The sequence below is a fragment of the Chiloscyllium plagiosum genome, unplaced genomic scaffold (genome assembly GCF_037043375.1).
Source record: "Chiloscyllium plagiosum isolate Xiang-an unplaced genomic scaffold, Cpla_swu_hap1 HiC_scaffold_20, whole genome shotgun sequence".
Lineage (NCBI taxonomy): Eukaryota > Metazoa > Chordata > Chondrichthyes > Orectolobiformes > Hemiscylliidae > Chiloscyllium > Chiloscyllium plagiosum.
In genome coordinates this window covers 34,088,712-34,112,747 of record NW_028270158.1, presented here as the reverse complement: position 1 = coordinate 34,112,747, position 24,036 = coordinate 34,088,712, and the positions used below count along the sequence as shown (strand labels likewise).

At 41.3% G+C, this 24,036-nt stretch overlaps 1 protein-coding gene across 4 annotated transcripts in view; it reads left to right on the top strand.

Annotated features, from left to right (window-relative positions):
* unkl (unk like zinc finger) overlaps window positions 1-24,036 on the top strand; it is a 141,689-nt gene that overhangs the window by 107,209 nt on the left and 10,444 nt on the right. For 3 of the 4 annotated variants that reach the window (XM_043711635.2, XM_043711634.2, XM_043711632.2), the window contains 3 exons: window positions 5,469-5,561; window positions 11,981-12,199; window positions 19,398-19,600. In XM_043711635.2, coding sequence (XP_043567570.1) covers window positions 5,469-5,561; window positions 11,981-12,199; window positions 19,398-19,600 — 515 coding nt within the window. Of the gene's footprint in view, window positions 1-1,530; window positions 1,594-5,468; window positions 5,562-11,980; window positions 12,200-19,397; window positions 19,601-24,036 lie in introns of those variants that run through there. The other variant, XM_087997807.1, reaches the window with a different exon arrangement.

The window sequence follows — 24,036 nt, the reverse complement described above, 5'->3', positions numbered from 1 at the left end:
CATGGTCAGCACAGACAAGATAGGCTGAAGGGCCTCTTCCTGTGCTGTTCTGTTTTTATGTATACCTACGTTGCACATTTTAATATAATAACACACCCAAGGCTTTTCATTGGAGTGTTATAACTGTGTAAAGAGATATTAGGGAAAATAATCAAAAGCTTGGTCAAAGAGAGATTTGAATGAACATCTTAAAAAGAAGAGGGGGTAGTGTTCAGATAACCTAAAGCCTTGGTTGCTGAAAACACGACTAACTTTGATAGAAGAGTACAAGTCAGGGATGCTCCGAAGTTGAAAGATTGCTGTCGTGGAATGCTCTCTGGCATCACACCGATAGCAAGGAGGCAAGACCCGGGAGGGATTTACCAACAATAGTGAGAAATTAAAAACTGAGATTTTGCCAAACTGAAAGCCATTGTAGATCTATGGACACAAGGTTAAATGAATGAACAGTTCTTAGTGAAATTCAGGACATAGATGCCAGAATTCTGTTGAGGCTGAAAGAGGATAAAAAGAGCTGGAGGATGGTCAAGACTGCTTTGGACTAGTCATGTTTTGGAGGAGCTGGTGTTGGACTGGGTTGGACAAAATTAAAAATCACACAACATCAGGTTATAGTGCAAGGTTTGTGAAGGTTTGTAGCTCAGGTTTAGGGTGTAGGCTTGCTCGCTGAGCTGTAGGTTTGACATCCAGACGTTTCATTACTTGGCTAGGTAACATCATCATCAGTGGCGACCACCAAGTGAAGCGAAGCTGTTGTCTCCTGCTTTCTACCTAGCCAGGTAATGAAACTTCTGGATATCAAACCTACAGCTCAATGAGCAAACCTACACCCTAAATCAGGTTATAGTCCAACAGGTTTATTTGGAAACTGTAGCTTTTGGAGCACTGCTCCTTCATCAGGTAGCTGTGCAGAAGGGTCACCAGATCCAAAACGTTAACTTTGATTTCTCATTGCAGATGCTGTCAGATCTGCTGAGCTTTTCCTGCAACCTCTGTTTTGTTTCTGATTCACAGCATCTGCAGTTCTTTTGGTTCTTATTAAGACGAGCAGTAATTTGTTTAGAATTGTGTACCTTTGAATTCTCTTCCCTAAAAGGCTAAACTTATAAAATATTTTTAAGCATCCATTCCACAGTAAGCAGGTGTATTAAATTCTTGCTTTTAATAATATATTAGGGTATGCACTTCATATTAGTGATACCGCAGTGTTGAGCAGGCTTGATTATGTAATCTGAGTGTGTTCTGTTTGTGCTGGTGCTGCAATATCGAGCAGACTTGCTGACCTCACTATTTGGGTATGTATGGAACCATTGTGACACTGTAGTATTGAGCTGATTGAGCTGGCTTGGCATTTATAGTGTTAAATACAGCCAGTTTTTCCATTGAGGTGTCAGATTGCTCTGGCTGCTGTGTTAGGCTGCTGTGAACACGTGATGTAAATTGCTGTGATTAGTCAGTTTGTACAGAGGGAGGGGGTGTTGAACAAGAAATGGGTGTGGAATAGAGGCTGGTGCAGAGTGACTCAGCAGTCAGAAGGCCAACACGAGTCTTGAACTGCACAGTTTATTCCGTCAAGCTGAGGACACAATTACTGTGAGAATTCACAAATTTTTGTATTGTCTTTCTGCTAAGTTTTTAACAGCAACATTTCATTATTACTACAGCATTGTAGTGTATATTTTAATGGTTTGGATGATAATGAAAACTCACAATAAGGAAGATAACTTAAAAATGGTTTGAATTTATTGGTAGGTGATAATACCAGAGCTTGAACAGGTCAAAGTTCTGGTGGTGTTTGAGAAGGAATGTGATCTTTTCTGTACTGTGTGCGGTTTGTATTTAAATTGGTTTTGTATTTAAGCATGCTTGTGGTCAATGCAACCTTCAAGTACAAAGAAGTGTCAGCTTAGTTTGTGCACAGATGTGTTGACTGAAAAAAAACTGCATGGTTTGTTATTAAGAGGTTGGGATATACACACTTTTGTATTAAATCCTGCAACTATGTTTCGCTATTGAATTTAATAGCTCTGCTTGATGGCTTGGTGGTAAAGTTCATGTCTGTTGAGTCAGCCGAATCTCTGAGCTGTTACAATAGAACTTATTTTAGATTCTCTACAGTGTGGAAACAGGCCATTTGGCCCAACAGGTGCACACCGACCCTCCTGAAGAGTAACCCACCCAGACCCATTTCCCTCTGACTAAAGCACCTAACACTATGGGCAATTTAGAATGGCCAATCTACTTGACCTGCACATCTTTGGATTTTGGGAGGAAACCCACACAGACACTGGGAGAATGTACAAACTCCACAAACAGTCGCCTGAGGCTGGAATCAAATCCAGGTCTGGCGTTGTGAGGCTGCAGTACTAACCACTGAGCCATTGTAGGTTGGGGATGGGGAAGGCTCAGCCCAAGTCACAACAACAGACTATACTGGAAGTGTATGTATGAATATTAGAGAATTTACATTCTCAGCATTTTAGTAGTCAGCACCATTCAGTACTGAGGCTTGAGCACAAATAATAGCCACATAGATAAGGTACAAGACACTGGCAGTGTTCAAGCATCATCCCCTTCTGCCTTCAGGTGGCAATGATGCTAATAAAATTCGACTTTCAGCAGCCCCAAGATCGCTAGTAATACTTAGTGAAGGCATTTTATTTTTGTAACTGATATTGCACCTTGGCGTACCCATCCAATGTAACTTAAGAAATAACATTCATTCAACTCTTTGTGTAACATTTCAGGTTATGTTCTTGGTCTTGTGCTTTACTAGTTAAGAAAAGAACAGATGAGAATAACTTGAGTCCTTTGCATCGCTCATGAACTTACACTGTACTAATTGGGTTGACATATTCTCTGTTTCTAAAATACCTGGTGCCAGCTGTGTCCTTTGATGACTGTTATAGCAGTGAACTTTTAACCTTTATTATCCATGTGGAAGAAACTGATGAATTGTTTAATATTGTTGGTGGTTGTAACCTAACTTGTGTTGGTAGCTATGAAAGCATCTTACTTTTGCAGTTAACATTTCATTTCAACTTGTACATTCAAAATAAAAAGTTTACACTTGTTTTTCATTGGAACACCTTTGCCAAGTGGATTCAGTTAGGAATAGTTTTATTTTGTTTGAATTGTGAAGATGCTGGTTCTGTTCCTTGTCCAATATAGAGTCTGTTATCTCAGTCAGAAGGGTTCTTTATAGTTGGCCTCAGCATTTGAGTTAAGAAGAGGTAAGCAGCTGGGTTTCCTGTCTCACTGTACGTGACCTGGCCTTCCATGGGTATTCCAGGAAAATGGATGTCAACTGAAGATCAAGATTGTCATCACTAACTTGTGGTTACGGGTGAGATCCTTGGTTGTTAACAGGACCTGTGGAACTGTACTGCAGCAAGGAATCTCACCCTTCATAATAACGACAGAGTGGACAACTTGCTAATAAGAGACAGAGGTTTGTGAAATTTGGCATGGATGAAGAGTTGTATTTATTTTGTGTTGATTCCTGTATTGCGCGTGACTGCTACCTTCAATTACTATTCTCCTCCCTCTTTCCTCCATTCCCTTCTGTAAGTTATCATTCTTCATAACTCCTTCCAACTGATATATGTCCATTACCTGTTTAATGTAACTCAGCACAATTCCATCTGCTCACACCGTCTATTTGTACACTGGCTTGTGATGAGCTGAATCACATTAAAAGGTGAGCCCAATTGTATTAACCCCTCTGCTGCTCCAATTGAAATTGGGTAGGTCAGCACAATGAATGAGATTGTGGTTGGCATAGTTCAATACTAGCAAGTTTTGAGAAGATTTGTAACACAGGTTGAGGTTCTGGATGTAGGTTTCCCCGCTGAACTGGAAGGTTCATTTTCAGACGTTTCATCACCATACTAGGTAACATCTTTCATGAGCCTGCGGATGAAGCACTGCTGGTGTTTCCTGTTTCCTGTTTATGTTTGGGTTTCCTTGGGTTGGTGATGTCATTTCCTATGGTGATGTCATTTCCTGTTCTTTTTCTCAGGGGGTTGTAAATGGGGACCAACTCAATGTGTTTGTTGGTAGAGTTCTGATTGGAATGCCATGCTTCTAGGAATTCTTGTGGATGTCTCTGTTTGGCTTGTCCTAGGATGGATGTGTTGTCCCAGTTGAAGTGGTTTCCTTCCTTATCTGTATGTAAGGACGCTACTGAGAGAGGGTCATGTCATCACACTAAAACAGCAACTAATGAACGTGAAAGACCCTATACAGACAACAAGCAAAACTAATGTCATTTACAAAATATCATGCAAAAACTCTAACAAACACTACATTGGACAAACAGGCAGAAAACTAGCCACCAGGATACATGAACGTCAACTAGCCACAAAATGACATGACCCTGTCTCTCACTAGTATCCTTACATACAGATGAGGAAGGAAGCCACTTCGACTGGGACAACACATCCATCCTAGGGCCAGCCAAACAGAGACGCACGAGAATTCCTAGAAGCATGGCATTCTAACTGTAACTCTACCAACAAACACATAGAGTTAGACTTCATTTGCCACTCCCTGAGAAAAAGAACAGGAATTGACATCACGATAGGAAATGTCACCACAGGAAATGATATCACAAATCCAAGGAAACCTAAACATATAAATAGAAAGCAGGAAACACTAGCAGTGCATCATCCAGAGGCTCACTGAAGATGTCACCTAGTATGGTGACAAAACGTCTGAACATGAGCAAACCTACATCCAATAGTTCAATACTATTTATACCAAAATCGAAGCATCAGGGCAGCTTCTGGTTTTGTTTTTTGGAGATTCTCCTTTCTAAAGGAAATGTTTCATGTTTCCCTCCGTAATGCAGTATTAGTGGCTCTGAAGAAAAGTAGTGATTTTAAATTTATTGAAAGCAGTTGACAATTTGTGTCAGAAGTACAAAGTTCCATAAAATTCAGTGACAGTTTTTTCAATCACAGCCTTCATATGTACAAGAAACTTTGTAATGATTTGCAGTACAATATGGTAATTGTTGCGCTGCTAAAATGTGTTATACATTACCTGCTTTTCACAACTTTTAGTCATTCGTATACTAAAAGAGGTGAACAGTTTTTTTTGAGGTTGCATCTAGTACTGAAAAATCTAAAACAAAAACAAGTTGCTGGAGAAACTCAACAGGTCTAGTAGTGTCTGAAAAAGAAAACAGAGTTAACATTTCAAGATTCGTGACTTTTCAGAACTGAAAGATCTACATTTGCTGAACTTTTTATATCTCACATTGTTATCGCAATGAGGCTGTGTAAATAGCTTCTGAGACTAAGACTTTTACTAATGTCAATAATTGCTTGTCATTTCTGATAATGGTATGACTAAGGTTGATAGCTCAACACATGAATTGCCCATGATAGAAACACAGAATATGTTCAACCCGTTGATGTGAATTTGCTTTGACTGAATAATGCAGTTTCCTTTTTCTATTCCAGGTTCTGCTTTAGATCTTCATTTTAGTGACGTGAATGTTGCATCTCTTGATAAGGAATTAGAGGATCAAGATACTGGTGACATAGGATTAAAAGGTAATCAAGAACACAGCTGAATTCAGCAGATGAGCAAAAAAACACCTAATTTCAGCACTAAATAGATTACTAATACACTGCCTATGTGTTTTATTTTTGTTTCACGTCAAACTTGGGTTTGACAAGTGAAACTGGTCTATTACTTCCACTGGAGGAGAAAGTGAGGTCTGCAGATGCTGGAGATCAGAGCTGAAAATGTGTTGCTGGAGAAGCGCAGCAGGTCAGGCAGCATCCAGGGAACAGGAGAATCGACGTTTCGGGCATAAGCCCTTCTTCAGGAATGAGGGCTTATGCCCTCCTGAAGAAGGGCTTATGCCCGAAACGTCGATTCTCCTGTTCCCTGGATGCTGCCTGACTTGCTGCGCTTCTCCAGCAACACATTTTCAGCTATTACTTCCACTGTAAATGGATGAGGGTGCATATGTGAGAATGAAGCATGTTTTTGTGGAGCCTGACTGGACTTTCTGATGTGAACTGTGATGGACCAAAATGACCATCCTGACCTCCTGAGTTGATTAGGCTAATTAAAATTCAGCTCCCATATTCTTCCAAATAAAGAGACAGCAAAAATCATTTTGGTTCGGGGCTTTTCAGGGGCTTTTCAAAGGGGAATGTGATGCACCAAGCTGAATGCCATGAGTTCCTGAATTAATTAGACCAGTGAAAATTTCTTCCAATAAAAAAAATTGTTGCATACATTTCTTAATATTGATTACCTATTACTGGGCTGCAGTTGGAACATGCTGAGCAGGAATGGTTTAATGGAGCACAGATTGAACAATTTCAAACTTATTGAAGTGTGGAAATCTAGGAAAGGAGTGTATCAGTTTCTTCTCCCAACTAAGTGCTCTTTCAGTCATCATCGGAAGAAAGTGGAGCATATTTGAAGTTTCCGTGCACATGACCATGGAGAAAGATTAGGAAAATGGAGGAATACTTGTGACAGTAACCTTGGACTGTACAGTACTTCTACCACTGCAGTAACCTCATCTTCCTGTTATACATGTAAATAGTTTAGCATTTTTTAACTGACCTGTTCTTCATTGTAGCCACGAAAGTAACGTTCAGTACCACTGGATATTGATCCCAAAAATTGGTGATTCCACTAAGCGATCCCTGACACCCATCTGATCAGTGGTGCTAATTGCCCTCATTCAGTGTGGAAATCAATACCACCAATAGACTAACTAATTGCCTAAATTCATCTGTGAGTGCACTGTGTATCACAGCTAGTTATTTGACTGACTATACAGGAGATTATATCTTACGCACCTTTTATCTCATCACATATCCAGTTCTTACAGCAGGCCTACTAGTTAATAAACAGCAGGATCTCTGACTATTTACCTGTCGTCTTCACTAAAGAGATAGAGATTAATCCTGGTACCACATCCTTCATCTATTTGGTAAATTCTGGGAGACTTCAACTTTTTCTTGTTGCTACCCTATTTTGCCTCGGATTTGTTGTGTGCCCAGAGTGAAACTTTGGTGAGCTGGTGGGTGTGGCAGTGGAATAGCCCTTTGTTGGCTAAGTGGTGGCAGTAGCAAAATAAAGCAAAGCAAAAAGGTTGGTCGCCTTCAATATTCATTATTAATGTTCCCACAGACATTAAGCATGTGAAAATCTGTTTTGATATTTAAGCTGTCGTAAAGATGTCCAACACGGAAACAGACCCTTTGGTCCAACTGGTCTATGCTGACCAGATATCCTAACCTTATCTGGTCCCAACTTCCAGCATTTGGCCCATATCCCTCTAAACCCTTCCTATTCATGTGCCCATCCAGGTGCCTTTTCAATGTTGTAATTGTATCAGCCTCCACCACTTCCTCTGGCAACTCATTCCATACACTCACCACCCTCTGTGTGAAAAAACTACCTCATAGGTCCCTTTTAAATCTCTCTCTCTCTCCCCCCCCCCCCCCCCCCCTCAATCTATGCCCTCTAGTTCTGGACTCCCATCCCCCATGCCCCTCGTGATTTTATAAAGCTCTGTTTTTCATGAGAATGTTGTTTTGTACACTGCGACAAATGAAAGATAATTCTGCATTCCTTTAAACTGGCAAAATAATATCTAAATCAAATAATAATGTTAAGTCTCTGGGAAACAGGTTACTATATTTTAAGGCTGAGTAAGAGATGCTGAAAACATGAAGCATCTCCAATGATTTGTAGTAGTCAGTTTAAATAGGCTCAGTATGTTACATTTTTAGGCAGAGCCCCCTATGACTGGGAATCTAAAACTACATTGATGATCTAAGTTTTGAAGTAGCCTAGCTTTGAAGCCGGATAAAATTATTGCGCGCACTCTAGACAAAGAGGCTGCCTGTGTGAAATGTCTTCATTGCCCTGCCTTTGAACAGAAACCAAGAGAAACAAAATCTGAAACATTTAAGGCAGACATTGAGGCTGCCTGTGTGAAGGTGGTTCGCTCCTCTCTGTCTTATACCTCTAGGGAAAAGAAAATTCAGATGCGCATACATCTGGTCTACCATTTCCCTGAGGTTCTCCACATTTCAGCTGCCATTGCGGATTGGAGCTCAAGCTCCAAAACCTTGTCCCAGACCCCATCAGTAATCACGTTCCACAGGATGGCTATCTAAAATAACAGAATTGAAATAAAAGATTAAATCCCAAGTAAAAAGCTTTTAAGAAAGGTGCAATATAAAACCAATAAATTTTGCATGTTTCAGGCACTCAAGTGCTCCACAGCATTTAGTTTTAAGTTCATTTTTTGTGTGATGTGTGCTTTGCTGGCTGCCCAGCATTTGTTGCCTGTCACTAGTTGCTCTTGAGAAGGTGGTGATGAGCTGCAGCCTTGAGCTGTGGATTGACCCACAATGCCATTAGGGAGGAATTCCAGGGTTTTGACCCAGTGAAAGAACAGCCTTACATTTCCAAGATAGCTTCTAGGGGAACTTGAAGGTGGTGGTGTAGCCCTTGTCCTTCCAGATGAAATTTGTTGTAGGTTTAGAAGATGCAGTCTGAGAATCTTTGAATTTCTGCAGTGCATCTTATAGATAGTAAACATTGCTGCTACTGTGAGTAGTTGCTTGTGGATGTCATGCCAACCCAGGTGGCTGCTTTGTTCTGGATGGTATCAAGCTTCTTGAGTGTTGGAGCTGCATGTATCCAGGCAAGTTGGGAGTATTCCATCACACTCCTAACTTATGCCTTGCCAATGGTGGACAGGCTTTGTGGGGCCAGGAGGTGAGTTATTTGCTGCAGTATTCCAAGCCTCTGACCTGTTCTTACAACCACTCCATTTATGTGGTGGCCCAGTTCACTTTCTAATCAATGGGAACCCCCAACATGTTGCTGGTGGGGGAATTGAGTGATGGTCACACCATTGACTGTTAAGGAGCAGTGTTTAGATTGTCTCTTATTGATGATGGTCATAGCCTGGCATTTGCATGGCATGAATGTTACTTGCCACTTGTTAGCCTAAGTCTGGATACTGTCCAGATCTTTTTGCATTTGAACATGGACTGCTTCAGCATCTGAGGAGTTGAGAATGGTGCTAAAACGTGTAATCATTGGCGAGCATCCCCAATGGCGTGGCATCCCCATTCTGACCTTATGGAGGAGAGGTCATTGATGAAGCAGCATTGATGGTTGGGCTTAGAAGACTACCCTGAAGAACTACTTCAGAGATGTCCTGGAATTGAGATGAACAGCCACGACCATCTTCCAATGTGTCAGGTTTGACTCTAACTAGCAGAGAGTTTACCCTGATTCTGGTTTTGCTGGGACTCCTTGATGCCACAGTCTACTGATTGTAGCCTTGATGTCAAGGGCTGTCACTCCCGCCTCCCCTCTGGAATTCAGCTGTTTTGTCTGTGTTTGAACCAAGGCAGTAATGAGGTCAGGAGCTGAATGGCCCTGGTAGAACTCAAACTGGGTGTCACTGAGCAGGAGCTGCTTGATAGTACTATTGATGACCCTTTCCAACACTGTACTGATGATCAAGAGTAGACTGAAGGGATAGTAATTGGCCAGGTTTTATTTGTGCTGTTTTTCATGTACAGAATATACCTGGGCAATTTTCCACATTGTTTGGTAGATGCAGTGTTGTAAGTATATTAAAACAGCTTTGCTTGAGCAGTAGCAAGTTCTGGAGCACAAGTCTTTAGTACTGTTGCCAGAATGTTGTCAGGGCCCATAGTCTTTGCAGTACCCAGAGCCTGTAACCATTTCTTAATATTATGTGGAGTGAATCAAATTGGCTGATGTCTGGCATCTGTAATGCTGAAGACCAATGGAGGAGATTGAAATGGATCATCCATTCAGCACTTCTATCTGAGGATTGCTGCGAATGTTTCAGCCTTATCCTTTGCACTGATATGCTGGGCTCTTCCATCATTATGGATGAGGATAATTGTGGAGTCGCCGCTGTCTCCAGTGAGTTGTTTAATTGTCCACCACCATTCTCGACTGGAATGCAGAGCTTAGATCCGATCTGTTGCTTGTGGGATTGCTTAGTTCTGTGCATCATTTGCTGCTTATGGTGTTTAGCATGCAAGTAGTCTGTTTAGTTTCACCAGGCTGACACCTCATTTTTTGGGCATGCCCTCCTGCACTCTCCATTTGAACCAGGGTTGATCTCTTGGTTGGGTGGTAATAGTTGAGGGGATATTCTAGGCCATGAGGATGCAGACTATGCTGAAGCATCATACTGTTGATGTCCCACAGTGTCTTGTGCTCATTGAGTTGCTGCATTTGTTCAAAGTTTGTCCCATTTAGCACAGTGATAATGCCACGCAACATGATCGAGGTTATTCTCAATATGAAGCTAGGACTTTGTCTCCACAAGGACTGTGTGTTGGTCAATCTTACCAATACTGTTATGGAAGATACATCTGCAGCAAGCAAATTGGTAATGATGAAGTCAAGTATGTTTCTCCCTCTAATTGGGTCCCTTAACACCTGTTGCAGACCCACTTTAGCAGCTTTGTCATTTAGGATCTAACCAGCTTGACCAGTAGTACTGCTGCTAAGCCACTCTTGGTAATGGACATTGAAATCCCCCACCCAGAGTGTATTTGGTGCCATTGCCAACCCCAGTGCTTCCTCCACATGTTGTTAAACATTGAGCATCAATTCATCAACCAAGGGAGGACGATACATGGTAATCAGTAGAAGGTTTCCTTGCTTGTGTTTAACCTGAAGCCATGGGTGGTCTTGTGGTCTAGAGTCAATATTAATTCCCAGGACAACTCCTTTCTGACTGTATGCCACTGTGCTGCCATTTCTGTCAGTGGGACAGGACCTATCCAGGAATGGTGATGATTCAGTCTGGGGCATTGTATGATTCTGTGTGTATGACTGTCAGACTGTTGCTCAACTAGTCTGGGACAGCTATCCCAGTTTTGGCACTAGCCCCCCGGATGTTAGTATGCATTTTGCAAGGTTGATAGGGTTGTTTTTCGGTGCCTAGGTCAATGCCAGGTGATCTGACCAGTTTCGTTTCTTTAAGACTGTTATAATAATCGATACAAATGAGTGAATTGTTCAGCCATTGAGAATCAACCACATTGCTGTGGGTCTGGAGTCACATATAGGCCAGACCAGGTAAGGTTGGCAAACTTGCTTCCCTGGATGACCTTAGTAAACCAGATGGTTTTTTTCCGACAGTCAACAATAGTTTTATAGTCATCAATAGATTCTAATTCCAGATGTTTTTTTATTGAATTCAAATTCCAGCATCTTCACCAGGTGGTGGGATTTGATCCCCTCCATAATATTAGCTGAGTTTCTAGTTTACAAATCTAACGGTAATATCACTAGGCCATCGCCTACCCTTAAAATAACAAGCTTTAAATAAAAATATAAATTCCAGAGAGCTTTTAAGAAAGGTGCTCTATCAATCCAAGAAAATTCACATGTTTAGGACATTCTCAAGTGTTCCCCAGGACTTGCTTTGGAAATGTGATCACTATATTGTGCAAATCTGTGCACAATATCCAAACAATGTGTCCCTCAGTGTCAGTGGAGCAGCCTGTCATTACTGCAGTAGCAAGTTGGCTGTGAGTATATGGTGACCTCTCTGGTATGGATCCCAAAACTATAAATCCTTAAGCAAGTTATGAAGTCAAAATTGCTTTTTCTCTGACACACTTAGTGTATCCTTTCAGCAGTCTTTTCCTTTTTCTGAATCCCATTGGTATACGTCCTCCTCGTAGCTGTCTTGGCTACAGATTTGTTTCCACAAGGAAATCCTGCCCTGTTCTCGCATTTATAGGTTAGATTGAGAACAGCAAAACAGTATTGGATGGAGGAAGCAGTGATACAAATTTGAAGTCTTCAACTGAATACTGAGTTGTTCGTGCCCCAAAATTAAATGAAGATAAACCTTTGCAATGCATCATGCCTTCTCGTGTAAGAATGTATTTTTTTAAGTAATTTATTTTTATTTTCACAGGTCAGCGGTTATTGGGCAGTTCAGCACCTGTAAATATTCCAGGATCACTTGCTCGCTCTTCATCCTTGCATTCTTCTTCTTCCTTATCTGCTTCTCCACTTGGTTCCCTTTCTCAGTCTTTTCTTTCGACGAGCATGGCTCCACAACAACAGTCCCAGCAATCATCAAAGTCTGAGCATGCTCTTCTGGGTACATCAGCCTCCTCTCATAGTTCCTTAGGTAAGTCTTGGAAGATTTTCCCAGATATGTTGCACATTTTGATTTAAGTAGCTTTTAATATAATTTTTTAGAAAATCTGCAATTGAACTGAGGACATTTTGAAGTAATATTTCTATAATTTGTCTTTCAAGGACTTTTAAATAGTCTTTGTGACATACTGAATAGTTTATAATGATGAAACAGCAGGAACTAACCTCAAATCAACATTGTCCTTGCACAAAGTTTGTGCAAAGATTTGTAGCTCGGGTGCTCGTTGTTGTGGTTCTGTTCGCCAAGCTGGAAGTTTTTGTTGCAAACGTTTCGTCCCCTGGCGAGGCGACATTATCAGTGCTTGGGAGCCTCCTGCGAAGCGCTTCTTTGATGTTTCGTCCGGTGTTTATAGTGGTCTGTCCCTGCCGCTTCCGGTTGTCAGTTTCAGCTGTCCGCTGTAGTGGTTGGTATATTGGGTCCAGGTCGATGTGTTTGTTGATGGAGTTTGTGGATGAATGCCATGCCTCTAGGAATTCCCTGGCTGTTCTCTGTCTGATGTCGCCTAGCCAGGGGACGAAACGTTTGCAACAAAAACTTCCAGCTCGGCGAACAGAACCACAACATTGTCCTTGCAAATTGGGCTTGTGCCTGGAAAGAATGCCTTAAACATCATGGTAGCACATGGGGTTAATGGAGACACAAGGTTGGCTGCTTGTCGTGGCAGCACAAATTAATTGAGATAATGAATTTTCCTGAGAACTGTAGAAAAGACTTGCTGACTTGTGTATCATTTTAAATATATGAAAGGTTTTCACTGGTGTTTCTCATTATATATCTGGAAGAGTAGAAGGAATAAGAATATACACGTAGGGGCAGGGATAGGCCATTTGACCCTTTCAGCTTGCTTTGCCATTCAATAAGATCAAAGCTGATCTGATTTTGTGATCTTAACTCCATTTTCCTGCCTGTCCACATAACTCTTGACTGATTTGTCAGTCGAAAGCTAACTAATTCAACCTTGAATGTATTCAAAACTGTTGCTCATTAGGGAAGAGAATTACAAAGATTAACAGCCTCCAAAAGAAGAAATTCCTCCTCATCTCTAGTTTAAATGAGGGTTCCTTATTCTTATACTCCTATATTTTGGACTACCCCACAAGAAGCAACCTATCAAGCACCCTCAGAATCTTCTGTTTCAGTAAGATCGCCTTTCATTCTTCTCAATTCCAAAGATATTTTCAACCTACTCAAACGCTTATTGCAACCCCTGATGCGTTTTCTCTAAACTACTTCCAATTTTATTACATCCCTCCTTAAGGAGATCAAAACTATACACCATATTCAAGGTGTGGCCTCAGCAATAGCTTGTACACTTGACACAAGACTTCTGATTTTATACACCTCCCCTTTCAATAAATGCTTATTAAATTTGCATGCTAATATTGCATTCCTGTATACGGATATCTATTTATCTTTGTACTGCAGTATTCTCTCTCCAATCCTATTCCACTTTTGTATTATTTTTACCAAAGTGGTTAAGTTCCCAGGCCATATACTCTCACATCCGCCATATCTTTTCCAACACATTTAACCTATGTATATCCCTTTGCAGACTCTTTCCTGTTCATAACTTGCTTTCCTACCTGTCATCGTGTCATAAACAAATTTGCCTATAATACAGTTCATTCTTGGGGACCTAGTACTGAGCATGGAGAACGCTATTGCAAACCTTTTTCCAATTCAAAAAATATCTACAAGAAGTACCCTATCATGTATACAAAATTAACTACATGTTGCTACTGTCCCTTTTATTTCACTAGTTCTAACATTGTTCAGAATTATGGCAGTTTAACAGATGTGCTTTGGAAGGCCATGTCCACATATCATCACCCAATGCACTCATTAACTCCCTCTGCACACTCATTAATGACCTACAATTAGTTAGTTGAGTACAATTTGCCCAAAACAAATAAGATGCTGGCTTTCCATAATTAACCCACACTGGTCCAAGCAGCTATTCATTTTGTACTAAATTATTGTTTCCAGAAGCTTCCCCACCATAGAGGTTAAAATGACTAGGCTTTGTGAGGTGGCATCATCTTTACATCAGGGGTTATAATCACAATTCTCTGGGATTCTGGCACTACCCTAAGTCGAAGGAAGATTGGAAAATAATGGCCAGTGCATCTACAATTTCCATTTTCACTTGTCTCCATATCCTGGAGTGGATCTCCTCCAGTCCTTGCACCTTACCAACTTCTAAGTACAGACACCCTATCCAATGCTGCCTCCTTATCAATTTTTAAGTATTCAGGTACCTGAACAACCATCTCTCTTTTTCTTGTCCTGACCAGCTCAATACCTTTCTTGGCCAAAGCAGATGCAACGTATTCATTTAATATCTGAGTCATGCTCCCAACTCAATGTGTATATCTCCTAGATCTCTAATAATTCCCACCACTGCTTTTGATGCACACTTTTACTATTGATGTGCTTATACAATACTTTTGGATTCCCTTTTTATATTAACTCGCCAGTCTCTTATCTGATGTGCTTTTCTAATTCTCCTCTAAACTTTCTATATTCACCCTGGTTCTTGGTTGTCTCATCTGCTTGACATCAATCATGTCTATACCTTTTTCTTCACTTGAATCACTAACTCTTCTGACACCAGTGGAATTCTTGATTTGTTTGCCCTGTCTTTTCTCCTCCAAGGAGAAATGCCAGAACCATATATCCATTGTTCATTTACAGTTTTATTTACAAACCTTTGATTCTAACTTATCTCAGATTCATGCAACTGAAATTGGCTTTCCTATTAATTACACTCGATTATTTCTTTTTATAGCCAACCTAAACCTTATTAAACAATAATCACTGTCCCCTAACTATTCTCCTTGCTGTTCTTCATTCAGCCTGCCTCATTCCCAAGAGATGACTTATTGCTAGACCACTATCATTAGACTGGAAATGTTCTGCTATAGAAGATTGTCCTGAGCACTTCGCTGTCCTTTTACACTACTATTACCCAAATCTCCGCACAGATAATTTATGTCCTCCATTGTAATTATTGAATAATTCTTGTACCTCTTTATAAATTCCTTTTACTTTTGTTTCTCTGTCTTTTCCACTAGCTGGTGGCCTCTTGACTGCACCAGACAACATAATAGTACCTTATATGGTTCCTTAGCTTTAGCCAAATAGACTCAAAATAGGTCCCACATATATTGTGAATATCTGTACTCCTGGTACTGATCCCTGCGGTACTCCAGAAATCACAGCCTGCCATTCACAAAAAGACCTGGTTATTCCTATTCTTTGTTTCCTGTCTGCCACCTTGTTTTCTGTCCATCTCCATGTGCTGCCCCCAGTACCATGTGTTTTAAGTTTGCATATTAACCTCTTATGTGGCACTTTGTCAAAAGCTCTCCTAAAGCCCAAATAAATCGTATCCACTGACTCCTCCTCCTCCCTGTTTCTTCCCCAACTCTTAGTTACATTCTTGAAGAATTCCAGTAGATATGTCAATTATGATTTCCCTTTCATAAACCCAAGCTGACTCTATCTGATCCTGCCTGTTTTCCAAATCCTCAGCTATTAATTTTTTATCATTGACTTTTGCATTTCCCCAACATTAGCATCAGGCTGACTGGTCTATAATTTCCAGTCTTTTTCTCTGCTTCCTTTCTTAAATAGAGGGGTGCCGTTACTGGCCAAGACTTTGCATGCGCAGCAGCCAAATTGTATTATGGATAATCACACCCTCCTTATCTGCCTGATGATTACCAATTCCCTTCTCTTGTCATGCATTGTTAAGCTATGGACTGACCACACCAGTAAGGTTGCTATCTGTGCAACATAACTTCATGCATGTGCTGTAGCTGCTGTCCCTTGGTGCACATACATATACAAGGAGGGAGTAGGTTATTTTGCTCCTCAAGCGTACTGTGCAATTTAGTAAGATCATGGCTGACATATGGTTGTCTAGAACATGGGAAGTAATCTGCAGTTCCCACATTGCAGAGGATGTGCACCTGAGAATTAGAGTAGTCCTACCATTTTTCTCTCTGAGATAATAAGTGTTCTTCCTATTACTAAATCATGCTACTTGGACTCAGCAGTTACTCCTCTTCTGTTGTCAGCATTCCTGTTTGGTCTAGTGTCAGAGTTTTAATTTTCATTTTCCTTCACAGTTGCTGCCTGACTTCCTGATATGTCCAGGATTTTCTGTTTTTATTCCAAATTTCTAGTATTTTACGTCTTGACAATACAAATGCAACTAAACTCTGACAGTATGGTGTTGCAAGAACTACCAAGAAAAAAATAGTGTGCTAAAGAGAAATAAACTGGGGAGAGACCCAACAGGGCATCTCACAAGACAATTGTCATATCTCATGAGTACAGAGATCTATATTCTCTCTCTCTCTGCTTCTTATTCCTGGAGCTGAAATTTAATAACATCTCGGTATGTTTTAAAAGACCTGAAATAAATACATCTATAACTTATTCCTTATCTGTTGGAGAGCATATTTTGAATTTTCAATTTTCTCAAAATACAAAGCCTTAACTCTCTTCACTTTGTTATATTAATAACTTTGCTTAAAACAAAAATCTAAGCCTTGGCTATACCTCTGGCAGGAACAGAAGATGCTTTTTAAACTCTTTATTTTGGAAGTGTGCAAGCAAACTAATTATTGAGATGACGAGCTCAAAATGTTAAATGAAGATTGTTCATGAAAACCATAGACGTCTTGAGACTGCTGCATGTACTAACTTTTACACATTGATATTTTAATCCTTGCAAATCAATTTTTTGCTCTGTCTACAAATCTGTTGCCTCCTTGTTGTTCTATGTGTGCCTCTGGTTACCAATCCTTCTGCCACCAAAAATAGTTTCTGCTTATTTACCTAATCAATGCCCTTGTGATCTTGAATATCTCATTGAAAATTACCCTTAACTAATTCTTCGGATTTTTCTCTTTAAGTTCCACATCCCTGGTACTATTATAAATGTGGCTAAAGCAATTTATAGTCTTAAAAAATGAGAACTTGCACAGGTACAGAATATTTTGGCTAAATTTTAGATATATCATCATTATAGTGAATGAAAGAACTCTTCGATATATTACTGTGTGAACATGAGAAATCCCAATGAAATCTTGGAATTTGAGCACCAGTGGGACCAAACATCAGCAAAAATCAGCATCTTCTGTGAGGGATTGAAAGACCTGCCATTCTTTATTTGTGTTCATCAAAATCCAGCACCTGCCTAACCTAATAGCACTTTGCTACAGCAGTTGAAGAAGATGGCTCACCATGAACTTTCTTCAGGAATGAGGAAGGTGTGCCAAGCAGGCTAAGATAAAAGGTAGGGAGGAGGGACTTGGGGGAGGGGCGTTGGGAATGCAATAGGTGGAAGGAGGTTAAGGTGAGGGTGATAGGCCGGAGAGGGGATGGGGGCGGAGAGGTCGGGAAGAAGACTGAAGGTCAAGAAGGTGGTGCGGAGTCCGAGGGTTGGGACTGAGATAAGGTGGGAAGAGGGGAAATGAGGAAGCTGGAGAAATCTGCCTTCATCCCTTCTGGTTGGAGGGTTCCTAGGCAGAAGATGAGGCGCTCTTCCTCCAGGCGTCGTGTTGCCATGGTTGACGCCTGGAGGAAGAGCGCCTCATCTTCTGCCTAGGAACCCTCCAACCACAAGGGATGAATGCAGATTTCTCCAGCTTCCTCATTTCCCCTCCTCCCACCTTATCTCAGTCCCAACCCTCGGACTTAGTACCGCCTTCTTGACCTGCAATCTTCTTCCCGACCTCTCCGCCCCCTCCCCCTCTCCGGCCTATCTCCCTCATCTTAACCTCCTTCCACCTATCGTATTCCCAACGCCCCTCCCCCAAGTCCGTCCTCCCTACCTTTTATCTTAGCCTGCTTGGCACACCTTCCTCATTCCTGAAGAAGGGCTTATGCCCAAAACGTCGATTCTCCTGCTCCTTGGATGCTGTCTGACCTGCTGCACTTTTCCAGCAACACATTTTTCAGCTCTGATCTCCAGCATCTGCAGTCCTCACTCTCACCATGAACTTTGCCAAGCAATTGGAGTTGAGTAATGAAACCTGCTTTGCCTCCCAAAAGATGGTCACATCCCATGAACAAATAATGTAAAAACAAATTTGAGCATGTTATTGTGAATGCATTGCAAATTGGTTGTTGAATCAATAGATTGTTTCTTGATAATCTTGGATTAGAGTGGTGCTGGAAAAGCACAGCAGTTTAGGCAGCATCCGAGGAGCAGTAAAATCGATGTTTCGGGCAAAAGCCCTTCATCAGGAATACAGGCAGAAGAGTGAAGGATGGAGAGATAAGTGAGAGGAGGGTGGGGGGGGGGGGGGAGAAAATAGCATAGAATACAATAGGTGAGTGGGGGAGGGGATGAAGGTGATAGGTGAGGGGGGAGGGTGGAGTGGATAGGTGGAAAAGAAGACAGGCAGGTAGGACAAGTCATGGGGACAGTGCTGAGCTGGAAGTTTGGAACTGGGGTGAGGTGGGGGAAGGGGAAATGAGGAAACTGGTGAAGTCCACATTGATGCCCTGGGGTTGAAGTGTTCCGAGGCGGAAGATGAGGCGTTCTTCCTCCAGGCGCCTGGTGGTGAGGGAGCGGCGGTGAAGGAGGCCCAGGACCTCCATGTCCTTGGCAGAGGGGGAGTTGAAATGGTGGACCACAGGGCGGTGTGTTTGATTGGTGCAGGTGTCCCAGAGATGTTCCCTAAAGCACTCTGCTTGATAATCTTGCCCACTGTGCTGTAATTTTTAACCGTTGTGGCAATTTCTACTCTTTTAGATTACCTAAAACGTTTAGAAATGATCAGTTTCAACTTGTCAAAGCTGTGAGCAATCATACTTGGCAAAGTATGCTGCATTTAAGCTGACGTATCCATCCTCTTCCCCAAGTCAAAATCAATGACAAAACACATTCTGAAAAAATTGAAAAGATAATTTCAGAAAAGATGTATCAAGAACAGGACACGAAAAGTAACTTTAAAGTGAAGAAATGAGGGAAAGAACTTAGATAAACTAATTGAGGCAAAGTGGAATCAGGAACTCTGAACAATTGCTGCCATTTATTTGCTTTAGGACCTGGATTTTGTATGTTGGGCAGTAATAACTGATATGAGAAGCCCATTTTGATCCCCATATTTAATTAGACACTTCTTGTCATCTGTTTTGCATCAATTAGGTTTGAATGGTGTTTCTGGCAGTATCTGGGATCATTTTGTTAGTGGCAATTTCTCTCCGAGCCCATCTCCAGTATTCAGTAGTAGTGCCACAACAACCACTGCTGGCTCCAGCAACAGTGAGCTGGCCAGAGTGCGAAGAGAACTTGAGGAGGCTAAGCGAAAGATCAAACAATGGGAAGATTCATGGCAGCAAGTGAAGCAGGTGAGTGTCAAAGAAATGTATGTGAAATATTAAAAGGTTATAGGTAATAATGGCCCCACTGTGAATATGAGGAATAGTTACTGAAAAACCTATAAATTGTGGATCCACTGAGCTTAAAGAATTTCGATCTGTCCAAATCAAGAAAGCAGAATGAAATTCAGACGCTGTTTAATATCATTTTGGGATTTTTGTGTAAAAGTGTCTTCACCTATAATTGACTGCTTTGTAAGGATGATATAATAGACAAGTGACCTTTTCATTTCCGAGTTAAGTTAAGTTACTGATGATCAATTACTTTTGGAAGTGTACTGGTCCTATTACATATCACCAACTGCACATGACACCCTACTCTGAATCCACTGTAACAAATCATTGCAAGCAAAGGACCATGGCTAAGCAAAAATCCATTCCAACTAACGTGACAGTTACCAAAGAAGTTGATTTTTATCTGATTTTGAACATTTCCAAATGTCTACCATGTACTTGCCATGTAATTGTTTGGCATTCAGCATTATTTCTATCATGCATTGCATGTTGGCTCCCTGGTTCAAGGAGGTCTTGAAATAGCTACAGAGCGGGAAGGTGGAATAGATATTTGTTGTGGTACGTATTACAAATGACATAGGTTTTAAAAAAAAGGGATGAGGTCTTGAAAGCAGAATTTCGGGAGTTGGGATGCACATTGATAAATAGAGTGTTGATGGTAGTGTTCCTCGGATTGGTGCCATGTACCAGTCAGAAGAAATAGCAGGATCTATCAAATGAATACTTGACTGAAGAGATTTGAAGGGGCTGGTTTCAGATTTAAAGAACAGTGCAGTAAAGGAACAGGCCCTCCAGCCCTCCAAGCTTTCACCGACACACTTTCCCTTTCATTCTAAAACTAACTTCACTTTCAGGATTTTTACCCCTCTATTCCTTTCCTATTCATGTATTTGTCCAGGTGCTGTTTGAATGCTGCCATTGTGTCTGCTTCCACCAACATCTCTGTCAATGTGTTCCAGGCATTCACCACTCTTTTGTGTGAAAATCTCAGTTCTCTCATATCTCTTAAACTGTTCCAAGTTGGCCTAACTAAAGTTGCAGCATAACTCGTTTACCCTTATGCTCAGTGCCCCTTCCAGTGAAGGCAAGCATGCCATAAGCCTTTCTTTTTTACCACCTTTATCTACCTGTGCTGCCACCTTCAGTGATCCGCAGATCTGTACACCCAGATCCCACGGCATATCAATACTCCTAAGGATTCTGCCCTTCACTGTATAATTTCCACCTGTTTTTGACCATTCAAAATACATCAGCTCACATTTGTCCAGATTAAACTCCATCTGCCATTTATCTGCCCGTGCTTTCAACTGATCTATATCCTGTTGTATCCTCTGACAATCTTTCTCAATATCCACAACTCCACCAATCTTTGTATCGTCCACATACTTATTAATTCAACCAGCTATGTTTTCCTCCAAATCATTTATGTAGATCATGAACAGCAGGCGTCTTCGCACTAATTCCTATGGACCACCGCTATTCACAACCTTCCATTTCGAAAAGTATCCTTCTACCACTGCCTTCTGTCTCCTATGACTAAGCCAGTTCTGCATCCATCTTACCAGCTCACCCCGATACCATGAGACTTCACTTTTTGGACCAGTCTGCCATGAGGGACCTTGTCAAAGGCTTTACTGAAGGGAATTGGGACTGATTCAGGGGGAGGTGGGCCTAGCACAAATAAGATGGGTTACACCTAGGCAGGACCGGGATTGATGTTTTAGAGGTGTATTTTTAAGAGTGAATGGGGAGGCTGTGCACGGTGCACAGTGGCACAGTGGTTAGCACTGCTGCCTCGCAGCGCCAGAGACCCGGGTTCAATTCCCGCCTCAGGCGACTGACTGTGTGGAGTTTGCACGTTCTCCCCGTGTCTGCGTGGGTTTCCTCCGGGTGCTCCGGTTTCCTCCCACAGTCTAAAGATGTGCAGGTCAGGTGAATTGGCCATGCTAAATTGTCCGTAGTGTTAGGTAAGGGGTAAATGTAGGGGTAGGGGTGGGTTACGCTTCGGCGGGTCGGTGTGGACTTGTTGGGTCGAAGGGCCTGTTTCCACACTGTAAAGTAATCTAATCTAACCTAAAATGGCAGGGAGGGTAGTTGTCATTGTGTGGAGTCCAAAAAAAGGGGAATCAAGGGCAAGAACAAAAGACAGAAAGGGGAATAGGTAAAGAGATAGGTAGAGAAATCAAGAGCCAAGAACAATCAGGTCACAGTGGAAAAATAATGAGAATTGAACAATCAAAAAGACAGGCCTTAAGGCTCTGTGCCTTTATATGCAGATTATTCACAATAAAGTGAATGAATTGATTGCACAAATAGATGGAAGCAGGTATGATATAGTTGGGATTATGGAGACATGACTCGTATCACCAGGGATGGGAACTGAACATTCAGGGTATTCAGGAAAGACGGATGAAAAGAAAAAGGCAGTAGAGCTGCATTGCTGATTATAGAGAAAATTAATGCAGTAGTGAGGAAGGATATTCGCTATGACAATGTGGAATCTGTGTGGGTAGAGCTGAGAAATAACAAGGGGCAAAAAACATTAGTGGGAGTTGTGCATAGAGCCCCCTCAAACTTTAGGGGCATTGTTGGGAATGGCATTGAACAGGAAATTTGAGATGTGCACTTAAGGAAAATCTGTAATAATAGGTGATTTAGCAATTCAAATTAATAATACTATCGAAGAGGAACTCCTGGAGAGTATATGGGATGGCTTTCTAGACCAATACATTGAGGAGCCAACTGGTGAACAGGCCATCACAGACTGGGTATTGTGAAATGAGAAAGAAATAATTGGTAATCGAGTTGTGCGAGGCCCTTTGAGGGTGAGCGACCATAATAGAATTCTTCGTCAAGGTGGAGAGTGAGGTAGTTGATTGTTGAGACCAAGGTCCTGAATCTAAACGGAGCAGACTGTGGTAGTAATGAGATGCATGTTCGCTATGATGGATTGGGGAACATTATTTAAAGGAATGATGGTGGAAAAGCAATGGCAAACATTCAAAGGATGCATGGGTGAACTGCAACAATTGTTCTTTCCTGTCTTGCACAAAAATAAAACTGGAAAGGTGGCCAAACAAGGGAAATTAAAGAGAGCATCAGATCCAAGGACGTGGCATACAATGTAGCCAGAGAAAACACAGATCTGAGGAGTGGGAGCAATTTAGAATTCAGCAAAGGAGAGCAAAGGGATTGATTAATAAACAGAAAATAAATTACAAGATTAAGTTTGTAGGGAAGATAAAAACTGACTGTATAAAGGTTTCCATTAGTATTTGAAGACAAAGTTTGGTAAAGATCATGTCGCTGCTTTACAGTCCGAAACAGGGACTTCATAATAGGGAATGAAGCATCGGCTGACCAGCTAAATGCATGCTTTGATTCTGTGCTCACAAGGGAGGAGATAAAATCTCAGGAATGTGGGGAGCACAGGTTTTAGTAAGAGGGAGAAACTGAAGGCAATTAGAAGGGAAATTGGGATTGATGGGCAGTTAATCGCCAACCCAGAGTATATGGTCATCTTCCAAGATTCTGTAAACTCTGAACGGTTCCTACAGATTGGTAGTTAGCTCAAGTTAATTTTATTTAAAAGAGGATTTAGAGAAAACTGGGAATTATAGACCATTCAGTCTATCATCAGTAGTGAGAAAAAGTTTGAGTCCATTACAAAAGATTTAACGGAAAATATTGGCAGGATTGGACAGAGTCAGCATGTGTTTACAAAAGGAAATCATGTTTGACAAATCTAATGGAATTTTTCAACAATGTGACTTGTGGCGTTGATGACAGATGTGGTTTATTTGAACTTGTAGGAAGGTTTTTGACAAAGCCCTGTGTCAGAGTTTAATATGTAAAATTCAACCACATGGAATGGGAGGTCTCGTATTGAAGTAGGTAGAAAACTGGTTCACCAATAGGAAACACAGGAGAAATAAACAGGTCTTTTTCTGAATGGCAGACAGCAACCAATGGGGTACTGAAGGGAGCAGTGCAAGGAGCCCAGATATTCGCAATGTATGTCAATGATTTGGATGAGGGAACTGAATGTAATATTGCCAAATTTGCAGATGGCAGAAAGCTGAGTGGGCAGGTGAGCTGCGAGCAGGAAGCAGAAATGCTCCAGTGCAATTTGAAGAAGCCGAGTGAGTGAGCAAATACGTGACGGCTGCAGAATCATGTGGACAAATGTTAGGTTATCCCCTTTGGTAGCAAGAATTAGAGGGCAGCTTATCATCCAAATAACTATAAATTGATAGGGAGATGTACAACGAGACCTGGGCGTCCTTGTACACTAGTTGTTGCAAATAAGTATGCAGGTACAGTAGGCAATTAACAAAGTTAAATGGTATGTTGGTCTTCATATCAAGAGGATTTAAGAATAGGAGCAGAGA